This window comes from Hyalella azteca, unplaced genomic scaffold (genome assembly GCF_000764305.2).
Source record: "Hyalella azteca isolate HAZT.00-mixed unplaced genomic scaffold, Hazt_2.0.2 contig3013, whole genome shotgun sequence".
Lineage (NCBI taxonomy): Eukaryota > Metazoa > Arthropoda > Malacostraca > Amphipoda > Hyalellidae > Hyalella > Hyalella azteca.
In genome coordinates, this window is record NW_025933269.1 from 73,071 (window position 1) to 96,689 (window position 23,619).

General features: G+C 40.4%; 1 protein-coding gene across 1 annotated transcript in view; it reads right to left on the reverse strand.

Moving 5' to 3' along the window:
* Positions 1-7,322: 7,322 nt before the first annotated feature.
* Positions 7,323-23,619, reverse strand: part of LOC108682246 (protein fem-1 homolog C) — a 32,341-nt gene continuing 16,044 nt past the window's right edge. Inside the window, exons 2-6 of the mRNA XM_018171378.2 lie at positions 14,256-14,415; positions 13,102-13,302; positions 11,075-11,293; positions 10,207-10,396; positions 7,323-9,931 (exon numbers count right to left, since the gene is read on the reverse strand). Coding sequence (XP_018026867.1) covers positions 8,713-9,931; positions 10,207-10,396; positions 11,075-11,293; positions 13,102-13,302; positions 14,256-14,415 — 1,989 coding nt within the window. The 3' untranslated portion in view covers positions 7,323-8,712. The remainder of the gene's footprint in view (positions 9,932-10,206; positions 10,397-11,074; positions 11,294-13,101; positions 13,303-14,255; positions 14,416-23,619) is intronic.

The following is a 23,619-nucleotide window of genomic DNA, read 5'->3' on the forward strand; positions in this document are numbered from 1 at the left end:
CATAGTGACAAACCAGAGATTTTTTAGAATCAGTTCATTTTTAATTTCCTCATTTACCCAAGATTTAAACCAATTTCTTATGTATGATGAAGCTGGTATCCAGGATACTTTACTGGTCTACTTATAGGACTCAAAAATGAACTTGAGGGAGTGTCTAAAAAACTCCCTGCTTTGCCACTATGGCTGCATTACACACTAAATTAGCACTAGTGCATAGTGGCAAAGCAGAGAGTTTTTTTAGACTCTCCCTCAAGTTCATTTTTGAGTTCTATAAGTAGACCAGTAAAGTATCCTGGATACCAGCATCATCATACATAAGAAATTGGTTTAAATCTTGGGTATATGAGGAAATTGAAAATGAACTGATTTTAAAAAGTCTCTGGTTTGTCACTATGCACTAGTGCGTTAACAATGTGTGCATTTGGGGCGGTCCGTTCTAGCTTTCTAACGCTGTTTGGATTCCAGTGGCAGTGACATTGCACGCGTTCTGATGGTAATTGGATTCTTGTGACTGGCGTTGCACACGTTCTAGCGATGATTGGATTCATTTGACTGTGACGTTGGACGCGTTCAAGCGTTGATTGGATCCTTGTTACTGTGATGATGTAAGCTCTGTTTTTTTTTCAATGAAACAGCTGTGGCAGCTTGCAGATAGTTGTCAGTGATGAAGATGGACTGAAAGTGGAAGTGTGCTGGACGTTCCAGATTTTTGGGTCCTGCTTTCCAATTTGCTATGTTTAGGTACCAGTTAATATATTACCCCTCTGGATTTCCACACTGCTGAGTGAGTACTCATATTAGAGTGGAAAATCTTTCTAAATGCCTAAAAGGTCAATACAATCTCAACCAATCCTTCTTATAGCTATAAGCTAGCTACCTAACGCTAACACATGTTATTTGTATAATGTAAGTAGGCTAATAGCCTATAACAAATAGTCAAATAGTTAAAGACTACTTAAAAGTTTAAGCCTTATAAGAATTACCTAGCTTAATTTGGACATTTTAAATGCACAACTTGCAAATGCTGACTATAATTACAATGACCAGTTAATAGAAAATTACTATCTCGATTTATATTTTATCCTGCAACAGTCGTATGCCTGTAAACTAAAGGCTGTAATAGATATTTTCGCTGGCTAATTGCAGTTATTGCACTTGCCCCGCCTGAATACGACAGCAATCGTTCACAACTCAAGTAGCCAACAGGTAAGCGTAGGACGGGAACAATAATATATATCGCGAAGCTCATGTTTGAAGAAATACTAACTAATTATGAATTATTATTCATAATAATTAGTTAGTATTTTGATCGTATAGTATAGTCACACAGAAGATATCAGAAGAAAATGGGATCGTTAGAATAATGAGTTTTGGTACAGAAATGTTGGTTACTCTCTCATTGAAGTGACAGGACAAATACCAAAAGAAAGAACAGTAATTGCTTCTGGCTAATAAATTGTAAAGATAGTTCAAGCCAGTGTCATTCTAAGACGTTATCACTCACGCAAACATGATTCAAACCAATTTGAGTACGTATACTGTTCCCAGTGACCTTTACAGAAACTTGCTACGATTACCTACACCAGTGGTTCCCAAAACTCTTTCAGGCTGGCGCCCCCTATGGCTCCCTAGTGAATTTATAGCGCCTCAATTCACTAGGGCGCCTCAAAATTGCAATTTTTAGCGCCTCCCACTGCAATTTTATAGCGCCTCCCACAAAGTTAGTACGCTGCAATTTTAGGAGATAAAGGTTAAATACAAATGTGCATTTCACAAATAGAACCCCATTTAGTGAACCATTATGTTTTTCAGCTGTTTTAACTATTTCAGCACTAGAAACCTAAGACGTCTCGGGCGAATTTACGGCCGGACTCGTGGCCGGTCTCACGACCAATCTCTAAATTCAATTATCAAGTAATATCTCCCAAACTAATAGCCCGTAATTTTTTTTAAATTTCGCCTTTATTCGTGAGTTATGCGTATATTGCGAAACAGGCCGAAAATTCGCAGTGATCAAAGAATTTCTCACAAACCATTGAACAGATTTGAACGAAATTTTGAATATTCATTCCCAACTACCAAATGGTGATATTTTAGTTTATAAATTTTTTTTATTTTTCCTTCGTTTGCGAGTTTTTTTTTTTCATTTCACCGTCATTCTTGATTTCACACTTCCTTATATTCGGCCCGCATCGCCGGGTAATTTGTCACTTAAATTCGCGGCGATCAAGAAATTTCTTCTAAACTACAAAACAGATTTCAACGAAACTTTGTATATAAATACCTAACCGCTCAACGGTGATGTTTAGCTCGTGACAATTTTTCCATTTTGCTTTCGTTCGCGAGTTATACAGATATAGGAGGAACGACCGGCTTTTCTACCGGTCGGTTTAAGGGGACCGGCTACCCTAAAATTTTCAATTTTGGCGTTTTTCGGTTTTTGTGCTCATCTGAAAGCTGGAATTCGGCTCTTTCCAATGGTACCACTGCCATCGCTGTACGCAAATATTTACGTTCATGACGTCTCTTTAAAGGGAAGCGGGTGAGAGAGTTCTTTAAGTAATTAGATATAAAGTAATTAGCCTGTCTCTTATACACATCTAGATGTGTATAAGAGACAGGTTGTAGGATGATATTTGTAGGAGGAGATAGATTTTCTAAAGTACCCCTTTTTAGCCGTTTTCTATGAATTTCACGTTTTCTATCAATTTTTTTGAAAAATTCATAGAAGCAAAATGTTCTTATTTTTACATTTTACGTATGTATGTGAAGTTTCATGATGATCGGATAATAACTGTAGAAGTTTTTCCGGAGGGTAGCCGGTCCCCTTAACCAAGAGCCTTATACGTATAGCCGTATAACTTGCAAACGAAGGCAAAACGAAAAAATTGTGTACATAACCATTGCTGAGGTTAGGTATTTAAATGCTAAGTTTCGTTCAAAGCTGTTGAGTAGTTTGGAAAAAATTCTTGATTGTTGTTAATTTAAGCACGTATTGCTGTTTAAATCACGAATGAAGGTGAAATGAAAAAAAAACTCGCGAACGAAGGTACAATTGAAGAAATTTTCACGAGTTAAACATTACCGTTCGGTAGTTAGGACTACAAAGTCAAAATTTCGTTCGAATCTGTTCAGTAGTTTGGGAGAAATTACTTGATCACTGTAAGTTTCGACCCGTATTGCCATATAACTATGGCAAAAACAAACGATAGCAAAATTCAAACAATTTTCACGAGCAAAACATTATTGTTAGGTCCTAATGAATACGTGTACCAAGTTTAATCGAGTAAAGTTCATTAGTTTGAGATATTCCTTGATCATTGAATTTGGAAATTGGCCGTAAGACCGGCCGCGAGTCTGGCCGTTAATTTGTCCAAGACGTAAACCCAGGAGAGGTTAAAAACAGATCTGGGTGAAAAAAAACCATCGCTGGGAGTCATGTGCTGCACGTGTTGTGCACAAATACTCAAATAAATGTTCGCACTTCTGACATTGACTACGGTTTACCGCCCCCTACCGCCCTTCAAAATCTTTCCACCGCCCCTAGGGGGGCGATATCGCCCACTTTTTGAACCACTACCTTAGAATAAACAAAAAAGTTACTGAGCTTAATACTATAATCTTGAACTGAACACAATCGATATTGCATGCGAACACGATCAAACATTAGGAGACTTAAATATATTATACTAACCAAAACGTTACTGAGCATATTACTATGATCTTAAACTGAACACAAGCAATATCTGCTTGTGACCACGATCAAACGATACGAGACTAAAATATATTATTCCCTAGATAAAATAAAAAATTACTGGGCATATTACTATAGTATTGAACTGAACACGAGCAATCTTGCTTCTGAACATGATCAAACGATAGGAGACTTAAATATATTATACCTTAGAATTTACAAAAAAGTTACTAACTTATTAATATAATCTTAAACTGAACACAAGCGATATTGCTTGTGAACACGATCAAACGTTAGGAGACTTGAATATATTATACCGTAGAGGACAAAATGTTACTGAGCGTATTACTATAGTCTTGAACTGAACACAAGCAATTTCTGCTCCTGAACATGATCAAATGATAGGAGACTTAAATATATTATACCTTACAATATTCAAAAAATTACTGAGCATATTACTATTATCTTTAACTTAACACAAGCGATATTTGCTTGTGAACACGCTCAGACAATATGAAACTCAAATATATAATATACCCTACAATCAATTAAATATTTACTGAGCGTATTACTATAATCTTAAACTGAACACAAGTAAATTCTGCTTGTGAACACGATCAAACGATAGGAGAATTAAATATATTAATACCTTACAATATTCAAAAAATTACTGAGCATATTACTATTATCTTAAACTGAACACAAGCGATATTTGCTTGTGAACACGATCAGCCGATAGGAGACTTTAATATATTATACCCTACAATAAATAAAATATTACTGGGCGCATTACTATAGTCTTAAACTGAACACAAGCAATATCTGCTTCTGACCAGGATCAAACAATAGGAGACTGAAATATATTATACACTAGACGTTATAAAAAAATAACTGGGCACATTACTATAGTCTTGAACTGAACACGAGCAATCTTGCTTCTGAACATGATCAAACGATAGGAGACTTAAGTATATTATAGCTTTGAATTTACAAAAAGTTACTGAGCCTATTAATATAATCTTAAACTGAACACAAGCGGTATTGCTTCTGAACACGATCAAACGTTAGGAGACTTAAACATAATACTAAACAAAACGTTACTGAGCATATTACTATAGTCTTAAACTGAACACAAGTAATATCTGCTTGTGACCACGATCAAACGATAGGAGACTAAAATAAATTATACCGTAGAAGCAATAAAAAATGTTCTGGGCATATTTCTATAGTCTTGAACTGAACACGAGCAATCTTGCTTCTGAACATGATCAAACGATAGGAGACTTAAATATATTATAGCTTAGAATTTACAAAAAAGTTACTGGCTTATTAATATAATTTTAAACTGAACACAAGCGATATTTCTTGTGAACACGATCAAACGTTAGTTTACTCTAATATATTATATCCCAGAGGACAAAATGTTACTGAACATATTACTATAGTCTTAAACTGAACACAAGCAATTTCTGCACCTGAACATGATCAAATGATAGGAGACTTAAATATATTATACCTTACTATATTCAAAAAATTGCTGAGCATATTACTATTATCTTGAACTGAACACAAGCGATATTTGCTTGTGAACACGATCAGACAATATGAAACTCAAATATATTATACCCTACAATCAACAAAATATTTACTGAGTGTATTACTATAATCTTAAACTGAACACAAGTAAATTCTGCTTGTGAACACGATCAAACGATAGGAGACTTAATTATATTATACCTTAGAACAGTGGTTCCCAAACTTTTTCAGGCTGGCGCCCCCTTTGGCTCCCTAGTGAATTTTATAGCGCACCCCACAGACATACGCCTCTTTCTTGAAAGTTAGTACGCTGCAATTTTAAAAGATAAAGGTTAAACGCAAATGTGTATTTCACAAATAGAACCCCATTTAGTGAACCAATATGTTTTTCAGCTGTTTTAACTGTTTCAGCACTAGAAACCTAAGACGTCTCGGGCGAATTTACGGCCGGACTCGTGGCCGGTCTCACGGCCAATCTCCAAATTCAATTATCAAGTAATATCTCCCAAACTAATGAACGCAGCTCTACGAAACATGGAACTCGTATTCATCAGAACCTAACGGTGATGTTTAGCTCGTAAATTTTTTTTTAATTTCGCCTTCATTCGTGAGTTACGCGTATATTGCGAAACAGGCCGAAATTCGCAGTGATCAAAGAATTTCTTACAAACTATTGAACAGATTTGAACGAAATTTTGAATATTCATTCCTAACTACCAAACGGTGAATTTTTAGTTATAAATTTTTTTCGATTTTACCTTCATTTGCGAGTTTTTTTTTTTTCATTTCACCGTCATTCTTGATTTCACACATCCTTATATTCGGCCCGTATCGCCGGGTAATTTGTCACTTAAATTCGCGGCGATCAAGAAATTTCTTCTAAACTACAGAACAGATTTCAACGAAACTTTGTATATAAATACCTAACCGGTAACCGCTCAACGGTGATGTTTAGCTCGTGACAACTTTTCTATTTTGCTTTCGTTCGCGAGTTAGGCAGATATAGGAGGAACGACCGGCTTTTCTACCGGTCGGTTTAACCAAGAGCCTTATACGTATAGCCGTATAAATCGCAAAAGAAGGCAAAACGAAAAAATTGATTGTGTACATCACCGTTGCTGAGGTTAGGTATTTAAATACTAAGTTACGTTCAAATCTGTTGAGTAGTTTGGAAAATTTTTTTTGATTATTGCTAATTTAAGTACGTATTGCTGTTTAAATCACGAATGAAGGTGAAATGAAAAAAAAAAAAAAACTCGCGAACGAAGGCACAATCGAAGAAATTTTCACGAGCTAAACATTACCGTTCGGTAGTTAGGACTGCAAATTCAAAATTTCGTTCAAATCTGTTCAGTAGTTTGGAAAAAATTACTTGATCGCTGTGAATTTCGGCCCGTATTGCCATATAAGTGATATAACTATGGCAAAAACAAACGATGGCAAAATTTGAAAAATTTTAACGAGCAAAACATTATTGTTAGGTCCTAATGAATACGTGTATCAAGTTTAATCGAGTTAAGTTAATCAGTTTCAGAGATATTCCTTGATCATTGAATTTGGAAATTGGCCGTGAGACCGGCCGCGAGTCTGGCCGTTAATTTGTCCAAGACGTAAACCCAGGAGAGGTTAAAAACAGATCTGGGTGAAAAAGCCATCGCTGGGAGTCATGTGCTGCACGTGTTGTGTACAAATCGTCAAACAAATGTTCGCGCTTCTGACTGACATTGACTTCCGTTTACCGCCCCCCAAAATCTTTCCACCGCCCCTAGGGGGGCGATATCGCCCACTTTGGGCGATATCGGCTTACCGATATCGCCCACTAGGCTTACCCTGCCCACTTCACTTGGCTTACCCTGCCCGAAGAATTTATACATCAATCTGTAAAAGCACCTTGTGCAGTTAGCGGCACTATTTGCCATGGGCTATGCATTTTTCACGCTCAATTTCCTGTTTATTCGTTAGTCTACTGAGCATCGGTAGTTTATTTTGGCGACCGAACACTTTTATTTTTGACACTTGTGGTCATTGATATTCGAATAAAATTATCCAACCGAATGCCTTACCGGTACAAAAGGAAAATTAAAAGGTCGTATAGGTAACTTGGCGCTTTATTGGACGGCTTAATGTATTAAATTTCTTAACCAGTAATTCACAACTCAGGGACAAATAAAAAGTAAGACAATCTGGCACTCAATCATGAGTTTCTTCTGGACTGGTTACGTCGACGAAAATCAAGCCTTATTAAAGATGGACAATTTAGTGGCTGTAATTGTTCAGAAGCGAGTGCAGTCCCGACGTGTCCTAAAATTGTAGTGGCTTTAAAACACACAGAAACACACTCAAGTTCATGTAAAAAGTCATGAATAATCCATGTATTCATTATTAAAATAATGCAAAACTTGCCTGGAAGTAGATGCTGAGCACTTCAAAGTATAATCAAAGAACAGCAGCGTGATAAACGCAGTAAGAAATTCCGAGTATTAATTTTACATGCTCGCCAGAGGCAACGCATTAAATCCTGTCCTAGCATTGCTTTAAGACAAGGATTGCTCACAAATCATCCACACGCAATAGAGGATATTGGATAAACTAATTGTTGCAACGCCGTAATGACAGGCGATCTAGTAAGAAGCTGCCACACTGACGTATACAACGCCTACACCTGAGTCAAAATTAAAAATAAGGAGATTGATCAGCGTTGCAGTGACGCTATAAAAAAGCAGTTAGATACAAATTTGTCGGCAGAGCATAAAAAGAGAGAATTAAAAGTGCGTTTAAAACCAGAAACTAAGTACGTGAAATGCTCGGGCGAAATTACCTAAACATAAAATCAAAAGGAACATAGTTTGAGCGAAATAAATGACTGACCAGAGCATAGCAGTGAAAAAATATAGACGTGCACAAATAGTATTGATTACAGCAAATAACAAGGCTCACAAATATCACTCAATGATCAGCAGGCATGAGAAAAATTCGAGCCATGACTCGTGTATTGAAAAATTCGGATCATCTGCACATAAGAGACCGTGTTTTATAGTGGTCCTCGTGTTCGTTATTCATTAATTAATTATACTTGTATCCTTGAGTGATGACAAGCGATTTATGAAAATAATCACGTGGAAATTCCACCGAGCATTGATGGTCAAAATGAAAAAACACAGTAGAGAGCAGAGGAAGAAAACCTTCTCTAATGCTGAGATTGAGCCAAATTTCAGGCTTATCAGTCAATACAATCATCACCTCGAGCATCATAGCCAGTCATTGAACAATATCGTGCAAACAGGTAAAAAGATTTTGAACCATAAACAATTTTTAAAACGCATTTTGCGCGCGTTATATTTTCAATCAGGACCGTGTGATGAACTTAAAACTACGGTGTTCGTAATATTAATATCACCAAAAACATTAGGTACATCTGACACGGAGGTGGCGTATTCATTTGACGCACTAATGAGTGACTAATAATAACCAAATAAACAAACTTAGTATGATGAATGCATATCAATAAACTTTTCGATACGAGAGTGGAGTGGGAAAGGCAAGCTTACTTCGTACTTTTTTATGGCCCGCGCTGCGAGACATTTGAGGCTCACGTGTGGGACTGGATTGATGAAGCCCTCGTCGTGCTTGACGTTCTTTTCGTTAAGATTCCTTATGTGTTCGAAAGTGTCGCCATCTTTGTTTGCAACATCGTAGTGAGCTCCGTAGGCAAGAAGTAACTTAAATATAGACTGAGGACATCGGGTTTGAGCGAGTACATGAAGTGGGGTGTTCATATTATTATCTAGAGACATAGTATCGGCACCTACTTTGAGCAAAATTTCTACAACTTCACGGTTAGGGAAGATACCTACTGGATGACGACCGACGGTTGCCATAGTTTCTGTTGAGCAGGCCATATGCAGGAGGCTATAGTTATTCGATGTTCTAGGGTCAAGTTTTACTAATCTATAAACAACTTCGTGTAGTTTTTGATGATGTTCCTTGGTCATATTGGGGTAGAGTTTGGTGGCGAGGTAGATGATCTGCAGGGTTACCATTACAGTGCGGCGGAGGTGCGTGCCATCTTTGTCTACGGAGCTCGCCATGTAGCGGTGACCTGGTAAGATGGGACTTGTGTTAGCGGCGTCGGCACTGCTCTGCAGATTGTCCACATTCCTGCTGCTGTTGCTCAAAATATTACTAGGGTTGCATTTCAATTGAATTCTGGTCTTTTGAACATTCCGTGACACGATGTAAGGACGGGCAAAATATTGGAGACCTTTCTCGACTTCGTCAATGGCTTTTTCGAGAACTAAGAGCATGTCTTCGAAATTCTCGATGAGCGCAGCCCTAGACCGCGGTCCATCGTTGAGCATAAAAGCGAAGAGTTCAGTGAAGGACACGAAGGAGCTCTGCGTCATGGGACTGAGAGCCTCAAGTATCTTCTGCTGCATGTCGAGGGCGTACATCCATAGCGTGGTGCAGCGGGAGAAGTTGCCGCTGTCGGCGTAGACGGCGCCGCGGTATCGGATGTAGTAGCTCGTGTCGGGGTGGGCGGGACCGAGCACGCGCTCCCGCACCAGCAGCGCCTGCATCCTCATGGCGTCGGGGTCTGAGCTGAGCTCCTCGAGCTGCTCGCTTGTCGTCACCTCCACGGCGTGGTTGTAGGCCGCGTGGCACGGCAGCGATGACTTCTGCAGCACCTGGCCACTGCGACATCTGTGCAGATAAACATCAGGTCTTTACTCAGTGTAACAATACTTTAAGAGAACGGAGACGCCGGGAGTAAGGCATACATTTCACAAATAGTGTATTAAACTAAGTGCAACACTTTCGCTAACAAGTGAGCTAGGAGCAAAAAATTAATAGTTCGTTGAAAAGAATAGGCTTAAAGTAAAGTTATAATTATAGGCTCGAAACAATATCGTGCTAACAATACAATACCATCAAGATTTTAGTACGATAGATGCGAACAACAATATCTTGATAATTACCTTTCAACCAGGGCTTCCAGCCAGAGTTTCTTTGCCTTGTGCAAGTCCCTCTTCTTGTCGACGTAGGTGGCGCCGAGGAGCTCGAGCGCGTCTATTTTCTGGCGAGTCTGGACGAGGTCGGCTCGGGAGATGAGATACTTGACGATGTGCCCGTGACCCGTGACTGCTGCCGCCAGCAGCGGGGTCATGCCTGCACGTAATAGCTACGGTCAACAGTCGAACAATTCAGGACCTGGCAAGTGGACAAGACAGCTCTGGCAAGTGGACAAGACGGCAAGTGGACAAGACAGCTCTGGCAAGTGGACAAGACAGCTCTGACAAGTGGACAAGACAGCTCTTGCAAGTGGACAAGACGGCAAGTGGACAAGACGGCAAGTGGACAAGACAGCTCTGGCAAGTGGACAAGACAGCTCTGACAAGTGGACAAGACAGCTCTGGCAAGAGGACAAGGCAGCTCTGGCAAGTGGACAAGACGGCAAGTGGACAAGACGGCAAGTGGACAAGACAGCTCTGACAAGTGGACAAGACAGCTCTGGCAAGTGGACAAGACAGCTCTGGCAAGAGGACAAGGCAGCTCTGGCAAGAGGACAAGGCAGCTCTGGCAAGTGGACAAGACAGCTCTGGCAAGTGGACAAGACAGCTCTGGCAAGTGGACAAGACAGCTCTGGCAAGTGGACAAGACACAGCAAGTGGACAAGGCAGCTCGTGTATATTTGCACAGAACATGTATTCGAAAGATCGTGTACACGAAGATGCCTGTAGTGGTGCAGTGCATCAAACAATTTTTAAGTTACAACGGACATAAAACTACCAAAAAACAATGCGACTGACCCAATAGAAAAGACGTATAATTTGTTCAAGTTCTCACCATAGGAATCAACATCAATTTTAGCGTTGTTGTCGAGGAGAAGCTTCATGATCTGGAGGGAGCCGCTCTCCGCACAGTCGTGCAGGGCGGTGTTGCCTTTGACGCTCTTCCTGTTGACGTCAGCACCGAGACTGACGAGGTACTGAGCGATGTCCAGGTGCCCTTTGTAGCACGCGATCATGAGGCACGTGTGGCCGTGTCTGTTCGCTATTTCAATGTCTGCAGAGATTATCATCACAGTTAGTCTCGTAAAGTCAACCGATGAACGATAAACATGCATTCACAATCTCGAATACAAGAAATTTGAGAGGATAACAAGCGAATGCCCATTTCCGAGGGCCACCAGTTTTACGGTGTTCTGTTTTTTTTAATAAAATATTTAGCGGATCAGAAGTTAGCGAATGATTCCACCTTAAACTGCAATCAGACATTTATCGATTAAAATAGCCGCAAACTATATATGTAAGAAAATAATTCATACTGAAAATTACAAAACAAAAAATGCCCAAAGAAAAATGTATGATATAGATTTCTACGTAAAACGTTAAGTACTGCGACGTTGTGGTGTACTGCGTTGCGCACGGCGTTCGATGCAAAAGAGTTCGCTAAAATGTGTTGCAAACTGCGTTGCAAACCGCGCTGCAAACTGCGTTGTAAACTGCGTTACAAACTGCGTTACAAACTGCGTTACAAACTGCGTTGCAAACTGCGTTACTAACTGCGTTACAAACTGCGTTACAAAATGCGTCCGATGCAAAGGTATGCCCTTAACTGCGTTACAAACTGCGATAGTACAAACTGCGTTACTAACTGCGTTCGATGAACAAGAATGTCCTAAACGCCAAGTCGCTGCAGGTTGCCACACATGGTCAGGCTGATGCCGCTCTCCGATACTCATCGTCGGCCGATGATCTACACAATTCCTACAGCTCTACGCGGTTACCAATCAAAAGAAACCTATTTAGCCTTGATAAATGCAACGCTATCTTCAAGGAAAGCTAAAACATTCATAGTAATGTGAGTTGCTGTTATTTATTCATTTATAAATGAATGGCAATAAGTCAGATATACTTGAACGTTGCTCATGCAGCGCCACTCCAGAAGATAGCGTCTATGCGTCAAGGTCTCTCCGAGCGATAAGAATGATGCGGCGAATAAAGTTGCTTTGCGTCACTCAAAACTACTTCACTCGATATTAGAGAAGACAAATTACAAATAAAATATGACAAATATTAGCTAAAATAAAAATCACACGTTAATGATGACATTAGAGCAGCAATAATTTTCATAGATATTTTTGTCAGAGCACTCGATTCGTTGCTATGTTTTCGTACCGGAGTGAGCGTATCTATTATCTTCAAAATCGGGCGTATTGTTAACTTCTTTGAAGTGCAACCTTTACGCTGGACAGAGGTTGCACTAACTATTCTTTTGTGACTGCGTGGTCCGGTTGACTGATACTTGATTTAACGCTCATAGGCGAACTATGTGATCGCTTGACGATCAAAAAATATTCGTTACCAATAGGCTGAGTGAAAATTGGTTAATTACGTAAACTTCAAGTCCACGCCGACGCCGTGCACGTCATATTCGAAAGCGTAATTTTTGAGCTCATTAATCTGTCCTATGGTGATCAACTTTGATGGTTTACAAGTAATTCAACCACAAGGATTTTTTATTTTGTCACGTACAAATATTTGAATATTATTGTCGGCATCCAACGCTTCCGCAGGTAAAGGGTCAACTACCAGAAATTCGGGACGTTTCATGATACCTAACAGTGAAGGTCTCCCATAAACACCACAACACAACTACTGACAAGAGTACCCTGCAGTTAATGAACCTATTATTCGATGCAGTTAGAAGCGATGCATGCAAAGACACTTTTCTTTGAGGCAGCGAGAAGCGACAATCGGATAGATTTTGGACCTCCGATGGACCGGCGAGGCGCAGATCGCGCAGCGGTCGAGTGCGCTGTCACGGGACTGTGGCCTGGCCATTACACGTGAAATAAGCACGCCACTCACCGGCATTGTTGTCCACAAGATGCTTGACAATATCAAGATGTCCGTCGTAACAAGCAGCCCTAAGTGGCGTCGAGTTGCTCTTGGTGGTGGCGTTGACGTTGGCGTTGCGGCCCAACAGGAACGCTACGATGTGCAGGTGTCCTGCCGCTGCCGCTACCCATAACGCTGGCGCACCGTCGATTGTTTCGCCGTCAAACACAACTGTAGCGACAAAAAAATCAATATATATTATCCTTAGGTTCATTTTTTATAGTTAATTTAATCGATTAGACAATATTTTGAGCGCATTCCTATAATATGTTAGGCTTTGTAAAGGTAAACTTATCTAACGCAACGCCCATCATTTTCTTATAACGATACAACCGCAGTGGCACGCAAAATACTTCGAGGTCAGATGAGGAATAGTGCATGTAATATTCGGAGAGAAAGTTGCGATTGAATATTTGTTCTAAACCTCCGTTGACGACAGAAATTGAATAACAGAAACAAAATAATTTTACTTAAACCAGATAGGCGAGTGTAACCTTCAGAAGAGCTACCATATACAAAAAATGTACATCAGTCTCCAACACTTAGATATTCGCAAAGACCAGATAATTTCAATGAGAAAAGTTTGGCTGCAACAGAAGACATGCGCACGAAGAACTCTTATACTGACACACAATCTGCATAATGAATCATATGAGGTGACGCGGAAAAAATCAAGGTTTCAGAATACGAAAGTCATTCAAACGATACAAATACGAATAGATTTTAAAATATGATAAATATAATATCGAAGAAAGATTTGACCCTTCATCATCGAGGCTCCAGGTTGGGATAATAATCATGCATATGACATGTGTCTGAGTAATTCATCTTAGTCGTTCAAACCCAAGAAGAACCAACCGGATAGCCCAGAACTTTCGGTCGTCTCTTATAATTTTGTAATATTTTTGTTCTATGCATGAAAAGGGAATCACAAATCTTACCATTTAACTACGTAGAAGAAAAATTCGAAATACCGATCATATTACAACGAATAATTGTAATAATAAGTTAGTATTACAATGAATAAATGTAATAATAATTTAGTCTTACAATGACTAATTGTAATATACTAAACTTTAATATGTCTACAAGAGATTAACTAACCTAGTATAGGAGGTACTCACTTGATCCGACTTGTTCGATGTTGGCTTTGCATTTGTCTACGAGGTACGCGACGCAGTCGAGGTGACCATTTTTAGCAGCGATGATGAGGGGCGTGGTGCCGTTGGTCAGGTCTCGCACCAGCAAGTGGCGTTGACTACCTGGCCGTTCATCCAAAAATCTCTGCAACAAACACGGCACAGTCAAAACCTGCTCAAACGCCTTGCAGATAACAGGGTCATTTGTGCAAAGATTATAGATAAATTCCGTAATAAATTAGGACAACGATAAAAATTCGTAAGCTTATAGGACAAGGGAAGTTCACCAAAGAAGTGTGGCTCCAGCGAGAAAAGTGCTCAAAAAATTCCCGTGAATGCGAACATTCATCATTGAAAACACTTGCTTACATCAGGCCTACGCTCAGCGCCGAGATCACTATGTTATGTTATGTTATGCTATAACACGGAAAAAATGATGGTCTAGTAATTGGTTTAAAAAATCAATCGTCAAGTTCAGCAAACTATTGAGCCTAGAAATAACTGTAAAAATATCATGTGACGCACATCACAATTACAAAAAGCTGCTAACGGGAAAGCATTGATGAATTCAGCTCAACCTTGACAGCTCGGAAACACTTGCAGAGCTAACACTTGTCGCCGAGCTCAGGGTTAGTAAGAGACACTCGCCCGCCCCAGCAAACCGACAAGAAACAGCAACCGTTACCAAGCTGCTACTTCCGCTACATTGTGCGCCGGCGTGCCTTGACCGTGACAGTAAAAACAAGAGAGCAGTTGGTTCCGGGCGCCGAGCGTCTCCGACTGCCGAGCGTAATGTGATACTCAACCACTTGACTAACAAGACGCACCTTTACGTAGAAACGCACTACGGCGTACACTCAGGGCAAAAAAACTGTCATTATCTTCTTCCTAAGTTGAATAATAAAACCGCACGTAAGACGTAAGTTATAACAATGAAGCGAAATAATCTAAAGACAAATGTCAGCCACATGGAACTGAGTGGTATGAGGAAATTCAAAAGGGGCGGAAAAGGAAATTCTCAAAAAAAGAGAAAGCAAGAAAATGTGTTAGATTTAATATTATATAAACCAAACTTTGCGCGCAAGAAAGATCACACAACTGAACTGCGCAACAAAGATCACACACACAAAAAAACAGTCCGCGATTCAATCGCGTGCAAGGTTATCAAATAAAACGCAGGTAAACAGAGGCTGAAGCAACTCAAGGGAATTATTGAAATCAATCAGTAAAGCGTCTCAAAATGATCATATTTCCACATTCTTCATGTTAGCATTAGAAAATAACGCCTTTCAGATTATTCAGGCATGTAGCTGACAGAGAAAACAAAATTTTTATCAAAAAAGCTATCGTAAAAACTCGAAAACTATGCATGAAACATTCAACAAATTTTTATTACAAATAAAGATGTTTAAATATTATCTATCTCATTGCTGAGCGTGTTTTGGCATTATTCTACCATGTAACCACGTTCCAAACATGTTAATTCGAAACAAAAATGTTATAATGTTCTCACTCTGGCTGACGGAAGGAACGGAGTGCCAACGGACAACGTACGTCATGGCCTTGCTCGGCACATAAATATACCCACAAGTCATTGGCACGAGAATGTGCAGCAGGCAATTTCGGCCATTTATCTTCTACTCTTGCGACGAGACGTCGGAATTGTTTGCATCACCTGGTCCTTGAACTGCATAGCTAACGTACACGCATACGAATGAACACTCGAGTACTTAGCTTGTCATATACTATCGCACATGGAGTAATATTTATCTTGTAAGAATTATACACGTAATAATTCATCTGTTAGAAATGCAGTAAACAGCCAAGCCTTGTGTTTTAGCATTAATTTTAGGGTCGTCTTCACCGAGTTCTTAATTATGCAATTGGATAACATACTTTAGATACTTACGAGGATAATTTAGAGGAACTCAAGATAAAACTAAAATTAAATTATGCATCAAGTTTGCCTTGAACCAAAAAAAAGTTATCACTGCCAACAGCATAAATGACATTCGCATTCTAAATTGTTATAAATATTTTTTGCCAATAGGAAGGTGATGCATTCGAGTACAATAGCGATATAATTCAAAAGACTTCATTTTAATCCAAGTAACAACGCTGGGCCGTAAATTTATGCGTCCAGATACAAGCAAAATTAATTGGAAATTTCTCATCCTAATAACAAATTTGTATGGAATTAGAGACTTCGTCAGCTAACAGCTGGCGACCAAAGCAGGAAGCGTCACGTGACGAGTATTGCAGCACTCACGCTCTGATCCTTCACACTTGAGTGCTGCTGCGCACTTGTTAAGCAAGGCTATTTTTCGACAAAGCAAGAATGCAAAAGAACGATTCTATTATCATACCGACAGATTAAAGGTGAAAAAAATCAGACACAGACCGTCCCGCTGGTGTAGCCATTGCAGTGGGAATAAGGAGATCGAAATGTCAAGGACAACGCGAGAGACTACAGTACTTCCGGCAACTTCCATTACACTTATAATAAATGCCCATAAAAGAGACAGCAGGAGTACTGATAGTGAGCAAGTTTATTACTAAGTTACAGGGTACGGTCGCATAATACTTCTCTAAGTTTTACAGCTTCCAGCATCATACACGGTAAATATAAGGGAGCCGCATCGCAAAAGATCACGACGTGCACATAAAACTGCTCCAAGAGCTTCATTTCTAGCAGTTTTTCTGCTTATTTTGGAGAGGCGATTGCCACACACCATGAGCTTTATAATCATCGCCGCACCATCACGCTCGAAAAATGCACCTCGAGGACACGCATGACAGCAGCTGCTTCCGATAATACGAGCTACTGCGCCGCGACACGGCCAACATTGCCAGTACCTTTAACAACCATCACAACGCAAACTATCACGCATGGGAATTGCGGGATTATTTTTATTGTCCCCGCATGCATCATCGTGACGAATCCTAATTAGATACCGAAAAATACCTTTTTTCCGCAACATTTGAGCTCATGGCCCATTGAGCGAAGCGGGGGAAATGTAATGGATAATAATTCAAAGAAGACAATAAATATTATTCCAATAAATGAGAGATTTGCACGATGGAAAATTGTGGTCATTATTGACAGTCCAGGAAATTATAGAACGACAATGGTAAATTATGCGGAGCCAGGATTATAGAGAGAATTGATGAGGCGACTCTTAAGAACAAGGCTGATTGATTGGTGATGATTAAAACGTAATTTCATTGCAACTCAAATTTTCAAGTTTGAATGTTGAAGGAAATAGAAGTAAACAAAAAAGAGCATCATAAACTCGGTAGAATAACAAAGAATGAGAAGCGCGCACTACAATTGACAATATTGATAAGATGGCGTGCCAGCTGGCACGAGCTGCAGCGCAGGCCGCGATGTTTATAGAGAACAAAAGACGGCCGGCTGAGGCTGGCAAGCAGATGGGGTTGCGTATATACATGCATGGTACCCACACATCAGAAATAGAAGTGCGGGCGCTACACTGCAGCAGCTGCATTATAGCTGGCTTACCCCAGTAATGGCGTCACTGATCTCTACAAAAAGAAACAAGGCTCGTCAAAACTTAGGCTTCATAATGGTTCTCTTAGTATTTGAGCTCTCCTTATGAAAGGTGCAATGCGCTCGCTAACGAGGCGCATGCGCTAGTGGGATATTCATCAAGTCGGGAGGGATCATGACCGCCAGAGCCTCAAGCTCAGACTCCAATGTTGGTTGAAGCGCCTAATTCTGGAAGCTTCGACACCAACAATTCTTCAATGTCTGCTTCAAATATTCTTAATTTCATTCGCACGGGACACGAAGTTAACCTCACATTTCAGTTTATTACACCTAAATCAATTTGCCAGTCCAGCTCGGCCTTGCTAACGTTAATGTTGAATGGATTATACTGAGGGACGAATTGTGCTTAAACTTGCCATTTATTCGGAACAAAAAAATATTGCCTTTGACCAGAAGTTCCTGAACCTTTTCATGAAGAAAAATATGGCATTTCTATACCGCAACCCGCATCTATGGACGGTCAGAGTAGCAGGTATAGCAGGTAAAGGAGGAGGAGGCAGCGATCGTGGCAGAGCAGCCTTGTGCGTCTCCCAAACACCTGCCATTCCAACGTGACTGGCCTTCAGCGCCCTCAGCCCCAGGCGCCGTATACATATCACCACACATACAAGTCACTCATGCAAGTCAACGTAGTCATGATAAAATGCTATATCCGCACCACGCTCTATGGAGTAACGGACGTAATGGTTAAGAATATAACGTGTAGACTGGTGAATAATGTAACGGGTCCCGGGACCCCGAAAGAACACTTGTGGCCAAGCCCGGCCAAATAGCTCTATCTCTCGACACACATGATAGTACACCTGCACCTCAGCGGTAACTGACAGTTACCTTGTAATGTAACGGTCAAAAGATGCAAATCGATTGATAGAAATAATAATAAATGATAGTAAATTTGAGAATAATTCGAAACTCTGAAACCTTCAACTGATCTCGCATGCTGAACAGATCAATGCGATCTTTACTTTGGTGAGATTTTTGATCATTTGACATGATTATCAAGTCATCCAGGAATAGTTTCAGTAATAACTTGTAATAATGCTAACTTTTAAAATAGCGATGGAAATAGATTTGATTCCTTGAGAACGTTTCTTATATCGACAAATAAATAGAATGTTTTAAGAGCACCGAAAGTTCCTCAGAATCTGTAGTGGCATCTTCGTTTTAAAATTACTCGTATCATGGAGGTACTGACGATAAAATTTACGAAAAAGAGATGACGCCTCATTAGTTGGGCATTTGGAAGCGCTTAATGAGAGTTTAGGCGGTGGCTTCCTGACCACCTGAGGTGCTTTGCTACCGCGCATAGAGATGTGGAGCCTCACGTATGATATTATTCTCTGCAGGAACGGATCATCGTATCTCGGGTTCATGATACAAATTTTATGCGTATGCAATTGAGATCAATTGCAACAGGAGCGACGGCTTTAGAGCAACAGTTGTATGATGGTGTAGGTTGCAACACAATTGGCGTTGTCAAGGAGTGGATTTTGACGCCACCAAGATTTAGAAATACGTTAGATATTCTTGATATATTCGTTACAAATATTGCTTACAATCTGAAACAAGCACTCAACACTTTCTGAAAAAGTAATATCAAAAATCGTAATAAAAAACCTAAGCGTTCAAGAAAAAGTGGATATCAAAGAAAACTATTATTTGCGACAAGTTAGCAATGACTATTAAAAAGCTTATATCCTTAGTATTTGTTTGGGACATAGCAGTCCCAGGCCACGATGGATCGCCGCCTTTGGTTATCGTTCATCCGCCCTCATTTGGGCCACCTGATGCACGATGCTGTTGCTTGCTTCTCGCCGCTGGTAGTGTTGCAGGGGAGGTCGATCTGGGATTGTGCCCAGGAACACGTCTAGTTGTTTCTTGAATGTCTCCAGGGTGAACTCCCCCTCTCTTAGATCCCTTGGTAGGGCGTTGAACAGCCTTGGCCCTGCCACGGAAAGTGATCCTTCCCGCAGGGATTATGAAATCTGACCGCGGATCTGTTAGGTAGTGGGGGTATCTTGCACAGTCTTCCCCTTCTCTCGTTGTGATATGTCTGAATCCTGAAGTCCTCGCTCTCGAAGTTTGGCACCAATCCGGTTATCATTTTCCGTGTGTACAGAATGACATACCTCTCCCGTCTCCTCTGCAGTGAGTACAAATTCAGTCGCTGTAACCTCCCCCAGTAGTTAAAATTCTCCATCCCTCTGATCCTGGAAGTAAAGGTTCGTTGGACTCCTTCCAGTTGCCGTATTGCGCCTAGTGTGAACGGAGTCCAGAGCTGGCCGCAGTATTCAAGGATAGGTATTACAAGGGCTCTGAAGAGTGTGATCATCGGTTCCGCTTCTCTCGTTCTGAACGTCCGCCAGATCCACCCCATCTGTTGTCTACCTTTTGCGGTTATTGCCGGTATGTGATCACCAAAATTTACCTGATTGTTCATTATAGAGAAAAATTGTGGCGTATGCAAGAAATTACTTTACAAAGAACACAAGTAAACAAAACGATCTTTCTTTTGTTTCCTTTTATAATTTCTTTAGCCCAGACATTTCGTTACTTTTACTGAGAAAATGTGTTTATTCAAGTTATCGAATAACTGGAGTAAGCAGCAACGCAGAGCTCACAAACTTCGCGCCTTTTGAAGCCGGAACAAACGATGCCATCGTCGAGTTATGCTGCATTTGTGTACGAACGATCATAATACTTCACTTACAGACTAGAACTAGAGTTAACAAGTCTTCAGCAACGAATAACATGGATGCAATTAATATATCCGAAGAATAAGGGTAAACTCAAAAAGACACATTTTAGAGGACACGGGACTCGCTCAAGGAACAATGTGCGTTAATCACAAGAGGTCTCTGCACTATCAATGTTATATGGACACTACCCTGCATTTTATCGAGGATTCGATTTTATTACGAATATTCGCATCATCGCACGCAAGCGAGGTCATCGGAAAATTTCATTTCAGATTGCAAAGGAAAAGAAATCAATGGCTGAATAAAGAAATATTGTTAGTCGTGAGTCATAGTGTTGTGTTATATAGTTCCTCACTGTTGGCCTTTAGACTGGAAATCGTTACATTTCACTAAGCGCCAAATTTATAACATTCCCTACGAGCATGGCTCGCTGGCAGGACTTCAATATGAGAAACACTAGCAAAACAATCCTATTACTGTAGCAACTGAGAAAATGTGATAGTAACAATGAATCACGCTAATCAAGTTACGCCTGCCCTCTAGAACACGACCAGCACGGCTGCAGTGAGACATCAGAGCAGAGTTTGGACGATGTCGCTGCCATGCAGCTGTGTGAGCCCACAAGTGGACGTTAAGTAAGCGCCGCAGATGTTGTTATCATCAGGAGGTTACGAGGGCGCATTCCTGCAGTGTCGGAGGTGACATGCCAATGAGCATCCTGCGCCCTAAACATGCCAGCCGCAGCGATGCCATATCGACTGACCTTACGACTCCGCTACACCATCGTGCCAGTCACAAATTCAGAAGCGCCGACGCTCATGCGAATACATTACTTATATTAGTCTAAGTAATTCCGAAGGAAGACGAAAATGTGTAATTTTTCATGCCTATGCAGCAAAATATTTGCAGTCTTTATTTGGTTATATCAAGTATGTTAACTAAGCAATTCCACAGTAATCGCGGGACTGTAGGTAAGGTGCGGCTTGTGTCATGAGAAGCGTTTGAGTTTCTGCAAGCTTTGATTCCAGTCGCGGAGTGCACGCACGACTTGTTGAAGTAATCTTATCTGCAAACGTCGAGACTCGAGCAACTGTACATGATGGCAGAGCTCCGGGGACAGCATCAGGTTCAGAGTTAAACAGAAGCCTCCCAGCACCTGATTAACTGAAATAATGTAGTAGTATTCATTTCTAAGTAAAAATTATTGCACTCAGTTAATAAAAGGGTCGTTTGATTTTGTTTCTCATATACAAGTACCAAAGAAGTAGAAGATAAGTATTTGAGAAAAAATTTTCCTGACCGACACTAAGTTGAGAACATGAACGGCTTTTAGAAGTGTTCACAAACACTGAAAGACACTGTAAGAAAGTAACATCTAAATAGAATTAGCATAAATTTTACAGGTTATAAATAAAATTTCTTGAAATTAAACAATGAAACTAACTTGGTATTGCCATAACCAGCAAAGACAGCGTCACATATTCGTGTAATGCAACGGAAGTGAAATGCTGACCTTGGTGCAAACCCCATAGACTGTGGCAAGCACGTGACGTGTCCTGTGACCTACTTACTGCACGTGACGTGTCCTGTGACCCATTTACTGCACGCGCCGTATACAAGCACGTGACGTGTCCTGTGACCCACTTATTTCACGCGACGTATATGCAAGCATGTGACGTGTTCCGTGCCCGAAATACTCGTGCTATAAGCGACGTTGCAGCGTAGGCTGGAAATGACAGCGATATCTGCGGACACGCCAGCGGAACTTGTCTCAAGGTGAGGCATCCGTCATGTTCTTCCAAGACAGCGCTAAATAAATGACGCCCACACATTTCACAATGTAACACTTATTCAAATAACAGTGAAAGACTTTTACGTTGTAAAATTGAATCGATTCGAATAATAACACATGAGATGCAGTATTTGACGGATCCACTAGTCATTACATTATTTCGACTTGAACTGTTCCGTGATCCATTTAAAGACAATTTTGCAGATAGCTTCCGTAAGTTTAGACGTTAAAACATCACATTACCATGGGAAAACTGTCACTGCTTTTAATGATTCAAATATTCTTCAAGCAAGTTTCAAGAATACACCGAGTCATTTGAGATGCGTCTAAATGTCAGGACCTGTTTTCGTAAGTCAACCAGTCCAATGCATCGCAGCACGAATGGACTACAGGTTCGATTAAATGAACGGGTAACATTATATTCGCTACAATGAATGGATAAAATTGAATTCCCCGTAATGTATGAATAACCTTAAATTTGCTTTGATGCATGAATAAACTTGAATCTGCTTCAAGCTACGAAGAAATTTATATTCACTATTATGTATGGATAAATTTATATTCACCATAATTATGAATAACCTTACATTTGCTGTGATGCATGATTAAGCTTGAATTCGCTATAATGCATGAATAACGATGTATATTCGCTAAAATGAATTGGTGAACTAATATATATTCGTTTTTACTTTTATTTCCTTCCATTATTTATATGGAAATATTTCACTGCAATTCTTGATGAAATCTCGCCAGAATCATGAACAATTGCAGTAAAAATTAGTCTCCATAAAAAATGAGTCTCCTTGAGCCACGTCAAGGAACAAGCATTTCGCAAGCTATCCCACGATTGGATCAGGTGTGATCTTGCATGTTTTCAAATACTAGTAAATTGGTCAGGGGTAAAATACGTCGAGAATAACCCAAGTGCGCGGCAATGCAGAGGAGAGGAATCTGGGTCTCACGGTCGCCTCACGCATCTGGGCTCCGTAATGGAGAGCAGCAGCGTGCATGGATGTGTTCTCCGTATATCGTGTGCTCCGTATAACGCGTCCTCCGTATAACGTGTGCTCCGTATAACTTGTGCTCCCCATATCCTCCGTATATCCCGCACGGCACCGGCACCCGGGATTGAGGTCAGCAGCGGCTTCCTCGCTCCCTCGCCACCAATTGATCACAGCGGCCAAGGTCAGCAGCCTTGTTCGCTCTGAAGCTTCTACACAGCCTCAGTTATACATACACTATACAGGCTAGCCATGTGATCGATACTTATACAATACATCACATCTA